The 7,681-nt window shown below is 50.7% G+C and overlaps 1 protein-coding gene across 1 annotated transcript; it reads right to left on the bottom strand.

The window, feature by feature from the left end:
- Positions 1-1,641: 1,641 nt before the first annotated feature.
- On the bottom strand, positions 1,642-5,108 carry Fadd (Fas associated via death domain). Its single transcript, XM_052194409.1, has 2 exons — positions 4,726-5,108; positions 1,642-2,894 (listed from the first exon to the last, which is right to left on the bottom strand). The coding sequence occupies exons 1-2, from the start codon at positions 5,009-5,011 to the stop codon at positions 2,554-2,556; spliced, it is 627 nt and encodes a 208-aa protein (XP_052050369.1). The 5' UTR covers positions 5,012-5,108; the 3' UTR covers positions 1,642-2,553.
- Positions 5,109-7,681: the final 2,573 nt, after the last annotated feature.

The following is a 7,681-nucleotide window of genomic DNA, read 5'->3' as shown; positions in this document are numbered from 1 at the left end:
TTGGGCTCAGTAAAGCCTTGGTGACAATGAGTCCCATGGCTGGCAGATATCCCTCAGGCAAGCATCCACTCAGCACATGACTCAAGATTCTGTGGGCTTCCCACAATCTTCCAGAAAACCAGTGCTGCTTTTACATCAGCCGCTGGAGAGCCATGGCCCATGGTGGACACACCACACATTCCATCACATCATGTTCCGTCGTCTGATTTGAAACACAGCTCACACTGGGACCTTGTGACCAGAAGGCAGTCAGTTGAATGACTCAGAAATGATTGTGGAATTCAAAAATAGGAAGCTAAAAATATGCAGGGCGGCTGGCTTCTAGGAACAGGCGGGTCTGTGGTTCCAGCCCTTTGTGGAGGGAAGATGGGCAGGAGCTGAGACCCTGATGGGAGGGAGGGAAGGGCAGTCCGGCAGGCGGGCAAGGAGCCACCAGTGAGGTGTGCAGCTCTGGGTAGCCGTTATTAGCAGCAGGAGGAATTTATACTGAGATGTTTAGGGCAAAACTGGGTGAGCTGGGTGCTCACCCGGATGATGTCCATGTTTTAATCACCAACATGGCTGAAGGGACTCTGTACAAAGGGATAAGTTTCTCTGGTGGCCCCAAAGCCCCACAACAGTAGTTTCTGAGACTCAATACTGCCACTTGAAGTGGGGAATACATGAAGGAAACATGCTTCCTCATATCTGAGCTGAATTCTGGAGAGCCATTTTGAAATCCTGAACTGTATAAAAAATGTGATATCTAAGCCCATCGACCTGTGACTTGCCACAGGACAGTTAAAAGGCATCAGCAAGAGTTTCAGTAGGGTTGTCCAGGCTTCCTAGAGCATAAGCTCGAAAGACTTGGGCTTGGCAATCACAACAGTTGAGAAGCAGCCAGAGGTACAATGATCAGAGTTCAAGGTCACTTTAGTTACACTGTGAGCTTGAGGCCAACCTAGATTACATCTGGGTTACAGGAAACTGTGTTTTAAACCCAAACCCTTCAAAATGGGGAAAGAGGGAGGGGTAGAGAACGACACTAAACACCCACCAGACACTTTAGACAGGCCTACATATAGTCTGGGGAGTCAAGAGCATTGGAGGTCAGAGAAAAATGGATGAGTCTCCTGAGTGGTCAGGAGGCCTCAATGGCCAAGAATTTGAGCAGAACAGCCGGATGGACAGATGCTGATGCTGAGCTAAAGAACATAGTAGGCTTGAGGCTGCAACCGTAGGACTGCAGGAGGAACCAACAATGGGGAAGGGGGTTGAGGAGAGCCCAAGTGTGCAGAGGGCTCAGCTGTCTGGTGGATAGGAGGAGCAGAGGAGGAAATGAGGGCATGGAACCCGAGTGCCAGGAAATGACTAATCAGCATTTGAGCACAGGCCTCAGGCTGGTCACTTGTGGAGCCAAGACTAGGTTAGGACAGTGAGGTATAGCTCTTCACTGTTAGGAGAACCTGGGACTAGGATCCTCTTCTCCAGACATGAACTTTTATTTATTTGAGATATGATCTTTCTACTCAGTGTCCGCTGGCCTGTAGTTCTCTATGCAGGCTAGGCTGTCCTTGCACTCCTAGATCACAGAGAACCACCTGATTTTACCTCCCTAAAAAGCTAAGGTCAAAGGTATGCACAACCACACCCAGCCAAAGGTTGGAAAGCAGAGACAAGGAATGGTTTATTTGGTTCCAAGTGTGGCAGTGAGGGCCCCTGCTGGTGTGAAGCAAACCAGGAAATCATATCACCCCATTCACAACTAGCACCCAGGGCTGTAAGCACACTGTAGTCAGCCTGTAGTCTTCAGGGATTTCCTTCTGAGATTAGAAGGATCCTTTATATAGTGGAAATTTTTGGTGACACAGGTTATCTCTAGATAAAGGCACTGCTTTTGTGTGTTTCTGTAGCTCAGGCTGCTGTAAAGCACAGCAGGTCTCAACTGAACACAATAGTGTTAGGATTTGAAAAAGAGCCACTATGTCTAGGCCCAGGGCACTTGCTTATGGACCACCATGGAGGCAACGTGCTACCCTTTAAACCACAGTCCTTCACAGAGCCAGTGATTTTGGTGGTGAATTTCACACTCAGTTCTCACAGGGCTCTTGCACTTGTTTGGGGATCAGGAACAGCTGTCTGATGGCCTCCAAGGATATGAGACAGATGTCTTCTTGGCCAACTGTGAGGCAGCCAAGTACTCTGAACTGAGTTGGTGTCTTCCCCCAAAGACCAACAGGAAGGCTCTCAAACTGCAGTCAGCATATGCACCATTAGCTCCAACTTCCTCCTTGCAAGACCAGGGACCTCTCAGGGGGAAGGAGCAGTGGTGGAGAACACGATGGGGAACCTTCATGTGTCCCCAAAGCCCAGGGAACAGAGGCTCCATAGATATAGCTATCCTCCAGGAGTGGGTGTGAGGGGCCCCGGCCTGGATCAGCAAGGTCTTCTTGGCACTGGGCACAAAAGGCCTGGATCAGCAAGGTCTTCTTGGCACTGGGCACAAAAGGCACGTGGTGCTACATCATGGTATGACCAAGTCCACAGTGACTCCTGAGAGGAGCCGCAGGCTTGTCAGGGTGTTTCTGAGGAAGACACAGTTGAGTCCCCTAGCACTGGAGACACATCCTCGCTCTTGTTCACAGATCCCTGGGCCATCAATGCTTCTTCCACCAGGTCAGCCACCAGGTTCATCTGGCAGAACCGCAGCACCTTGACCAGTCCAGCCACCGAGGCGTTCTCCCTCTCGCCATTCTTCCAGACCCTCAGAGTCTCCCTTACCTGCTCGTTCAGACGTCGGGGGTACTTCTCCTCAATCCCATCAATCTTGGCCTCAGACAAATTCAGATGTCGGGCTAATCTCTTCCAGTCTCTCCCCACATTGTCACACACAATGTCAAATGCCACCCGCAGATCTAGGAGGGAAAACAGCAGCATGACTTGACCGAAGAGCTGAGGCAAGCGTCCCCATGGGCCACCAAGCATAGCACTTTGCTCGAGCACTTTGAAGGCAACACCACCAAAGCCAGTCAGGTCCTGTGCAGGCACAGACACCAAGTAGCTCAAGAGCTACGTCAAGAGACCACAATGGCCTCCTGATCTGCCTAGCCATACTTCCTTAGCCTGGGCCACAGCAAGCTATGGCTTAGCAGACTGGAAACTAAGGAGCACTGGAGTGTCAGAGGGAAAATCCACAGCTGCCCTAGCACCCCACTCAATAGTGGGTTGGCCAAAGTATACTGTGACTGGTTTGACTGGAGACCATCAAAGGCCCATCCCTGCCATACTCTGGAGCCCCTGCTAGACACAAGCAAGGTGTCATCTCTGTAGGGAGCACTGGGCAGTGGCTCAGAACGCCTTACTGGATTCCTGTAATAATAACACTTGAATGCCTTGGAGATGTGAATACACAACCCATTTTCTCTCTCTCTCTCTCTTTTCCAAGACAGGGTTTCTCTGTGTAGCCCTGGCTGTCCTGGTACTCACTCTATAGACCAGGCTGGCCTCGAACTCAGAAACTCCACCTGCCTCTGCCTCCTAAGCGCTGGGATTAAAGACGTGCGCCACCACCGCCCAGCACAACCCATTTTCTTGTGTGTCTTGTACACACTGGGAAGTAGAAACAATCTGTTTCAAATAGTTCTGTGCCTGACACAGATCACCATAGCGCAAGGTGTCAGTACTGAGGGTCTGATATTATTAGCAGCACTTTTGACTATGGTGACCCTTATGGCCATGGTATGATAAATCTTCCCAAAGGCTCCTAATGAGGAAGGTTTAGTCCCTCAGTGGTGGATCCAACTGTGGAAAGGAGAGGGGATCATGAGAGCCCTGAGCGCCTCAGTGGATCAGCCCACCGATTCGTAATCTGATGGTGTTACTGGGAGGTGGCAGAAAACTTAAGAGAGCCTACTCAGAGGTAGTAAGGCTGTAGTGCTGGGGAGGGTATTTTGTCTCAAGCTCCTTCCAGTAATTTTGCTCCTCAGCCATGAGGTAATCAGGTAAACTCCACACACCCTCCAGCTGCTTTGATTTCCTGCTTCACTGCAGACAAAGGGCAACGGAGACAACCAACCAAGAGCTACATAAACCTTCCTTTAAATGGCTTCTGGAGTATTTGTCACGTGATAGTGTCTAATAAATGCTTAACCTGTATCTACACCCCCAAGGCCAGACTGGTGTTGCTCAGTTGTGGCTGCTATCCACTGTGAGTTATGGAAAGGCATAGCGCCCCCTCTCTACGCAAATGAGAACTAACTGCCAATAACCAGATACTGCACTCCGGACCAGAGAGCCCAGTCACCGTGCAGACCTTTGGCCAGGAAGGGCACTGCTTGGACACAGACACTCCCACTACGGAAATGGTGACGAGCAGCAGGCACAAGTGACCTCTTCCCACTCTTCAACGCTACCCTTCCTGGGGTTAAGGGGCCTTAGCCACATCCATTTCTTAGCTGAGTTTTCCCACCAAGCATTGCAGGTCTGAGGCGAGTTAATACTGCGGTTGGGCAAGTGGTAGGAGAGTGCTCGCTCCGTACGAGCAATACCCTGGGTTCAACCCGGGCACTGTAGGTAAGAAAACACATCCTCCCAAGTTCCGGCTCGAACGCACGAAAAAAATGGGCGTGCCCTAGAGTCCATCCTAGTCGGAGCTAGCAGAGGGTGCACAGAGGCCAAGTCACCCCGTCCAGTCCCCGCCCCCTGGCTCTCCGACTACTTCCCGGGTCTCTTCCCGCCCCTGCCCACCTGCCTCCCCCGGGGCCGCAGCGGCCGCCGCCCCCGCCTCGAAGTTGTCCAGGCGCTGCAGGAGGTCGTGTCTGCGCAGCGAGGCCAGCAACTCGCGCAGCAGCTCCGTGCGCCCGCGCTCCAGGTCGTTCTGCTCCAGCAGCACCGAGAACAGGTCCAGGCCACTCTGCACCCGCTCCAGCTTTCGTTTGCTCACGCGCTCGCGGCACAAGAACTTGAGCTCCATCAGATCGCTGCCCGACAGGCTGCCGGACAGCGAGTGCAGCAGCACCAGGAATGGGTCCATGGCAGTGCTACGCCGGGCTACCTCTCAATGATCCCACATAGGAAATCACCTCAGGCTTTCCCGCCCAGCGACTCACGGGAAGTCCAAATTCTACGCATGCGCTTTGGATGTGGTTGTTCCCGCTTCCGCCCGGGCTGGCATCCGCTGTCGTAGTAGACAGCTAGAGCCGGGTTGACTTCAGCGCGTGCGCGCGGTGTGTCTCGCCCCGGCGCGAAACAGATCTCGTACACCAGTAGTGTAATGTTTGGGGAATCTGAGGAACTGTGCGGCCCTACTATGTGGAGACTGGGAGGGCAACTGCAGATACCTACTGCAGCCAGATCACGTTCTATCACCATAAAAAAAAAGAAAAGAAAAGAAAAAAGAAAAAGAAAGATTTACTTATGGGCTGGAGAGACAGTTCAGGGGTTAAGAGCACTAGCAGTTCTTGCAGAGGACCAATTCCCATTGCAAGAATTCAATTCCCAGCACTCACATGATGGCTTACAACCATCTATAATTTCAGTTCCAGGAGTTTTGACACCCTCCTCTGGCAAGCACACATCTGGTATGCCGATACTCATACATATAAAGCACATTAAATATATTTTGTTATGTGTATGAGCATTTGTAGGTGTTTTAGTGCCCCACAGGTGTTCAGTGCCCACGGAGGACAGAAAAAGATCCCCTAGGACTAGTGTTCCCTTTGGATGTGAGCTCTTGCGTGCGTCCAGGTTCTCCGTGAGAGCAACATAGCGCTCTTAACCGCTGAGCCATTTCACCGGCTCAATAATGTGCATATTAAAATTGGTAGAAGAGAGGATTTGGAATATTGTCATCAGAAAAAGTTGATGCGTGCCGAAGGTTGGAGAGATGCTAACTGCCTTGCTTTGAGTTTTCATTAACTATAATACACGGATTCCACTGTCACCCACGAGTACTGTGTATGAGTTAAAAAGTCCCTGCTGCACAAGCTAGACGACCGGAGTTCAGATCCTAGTGTCTTCATAAAAAGCCGAACAAGGTGGTGCCCATCTGTAATCCTGGCTCTGGCAGAGACAGGCGGATTCCTGGTGCTCCGTGACCCGGCACACTAGTGAGTGGCTGGGCTCCAGGCTAGAGGGGCCCACTTATGCACAGCATACCCCGCAGAGTTGGCTTACATTTCTTTAAATTGAATTATAATTCACCCATTTAAAGTTTGGTGCTTTGGTTGATTTTTGAGACCGGGTCTCAAAAATGTAGCCCAGACATACCCCCGAGGCTGTATAGAATGACAAAGGGGGGGCTGGAAAGGTGGCTCCAGGGTTGAGAGTGTTACTCTTCCAGAGGACCTGGGTCTGGTTGCAGACAACCTTACAGGGCTGCTTACAACTGTCTGTAACTACAGACAGGGGAATGAGAGGCCCTCTGCTGGTCTCTGCTGGGCACTGCAGTCATATGCACACATTAAAAAAATAAACACATTTTTGCTAGGTAGGGAGGGCTCTTTAGGGGAGCAGAAGTGGATTTATTGGGCTGGCTTACTTGAGGGGGCTGAGTGTATGTATCCTGCAAATGCAGAGAACCAGGTTCCCAGTCTCAGAAGCCAGAAACCTTAATAGTCAGAATCCAATTTTGAAAGTTTGGGGGTTCCCTGGAGCGTCTATAGTTTTTCCTCTATGGTAGTTTGTTTTGAGACAGGATCTCGTATGTCTCAGGCTGCTCCAGAACTACTCCTCTTCACACTAAATAGCTCAGGATGACCCTTAAGCTTCTGATCCTCCTGCCTCCACCTCCTAGATACTAGGACTGCAGGTGTGCACCACCAGGTCCAGTTTATTTTTTGTTCTGGATGTCAACCTCTTGTTAGATCTGTGTTCTGTAAACACCCCCTACATCATGTGCACTACTTTTTCAGTCTGTTCATAAGATCCTGCAATTAAAAAGTTCATAATTTTGATAAAATCAGGTGCATGTTTTTTTCTTTTCATTGTGCTAACAAAGGGGAAAAAGCCTCTCTGGTGGTGGTGACCAGAGCAAGCCTCTCAAGCTTGTCCAGAAGAGAAGAAGAAATACAGAAACAGGGTGCTGTTCACAGAGCCAGGTCCCCACTTCACAACTGTGAAATGCCCAGAGCATATGCAATCCCTAGTCTGTGGCCATGCACAAATGGTATTCTCGTTGTCTGCTCCGATAGCAGGACAGCAAGGTTTCCAGAATGAAGGTCCTCATGAGGGGGAGCACTGAAAGTCCCTGAACCAAGATGAGCTGGGTGCCATCCCAACAGACACAGAAAGGAAGGAAGAGAGCCAGCTGTGGTAGCGCACACCTTTAGTCCCAGCACTCAGGAGGCAGAGGCAGGCAGAGGTCTGAGTTCGAGGCCAGCCTGGTCTTCAGAGTGAGTTCTAGGACAGCCAGGGCTACACAGAGAAACCCTGTCTAAAACAAACAAACAAACACACACACACAAAATAAAAAGGTAAAGAAAGGAAGAGGAAGAAAGGGGGAGGATAGAGGTGGGATGGAAGGCGGAAGAAAGAAGAAAGACAAAGAACAAAGGGAGGAAAGACACTTGAGGAGGGAAGGGGGAAGGGCTTGGGCATCCCTTACTGGTTTCCTGGAGGTAAACTCGCCCTTGTTTGTGCTGGCAATGGTCAGAGCTCTTACCTTCTTCTCTAGGGCCGTCTGTCTCCAAGTTTCTTTGTCTTT

This window comes from Apodemus sylvaticus, chromosome 1 (assembly GCF_947179515.1).
Source record: "Apodemus sylvaticus chromosome 1, mApoSyl1.1, whole genome shotgun sequence".
In the NCBI taxonomy this organism is placed as follows: Eukaryota; Metazoa; Chordata; class Mammalia; order Rodentia; family Muridae; genus Apodemus; species Apodemus sylvaticus.
The sequence above is the reverse complement of the archived record's forward strand: the minus strand, read 5'-3'. Positions and strand labels throughout refer to the sequence as shown.

Coding starts and splice junctions, on each gene's coding strand:
- Fadd (XM_052194409.1), bottom strand. CDS start 5,011: ATGGACCCATTCCTGGTGCTGCTGCACTCGCTGTCCGGCAGCCTGTCG. Junction 2,895..4,725: donor TGCGGCCCCGGGGGAGGCAG/GTGGGCAGGGGC, acceptor TTTCCCTCCTAG/ATCTGCGGGTGGCATTTGAC.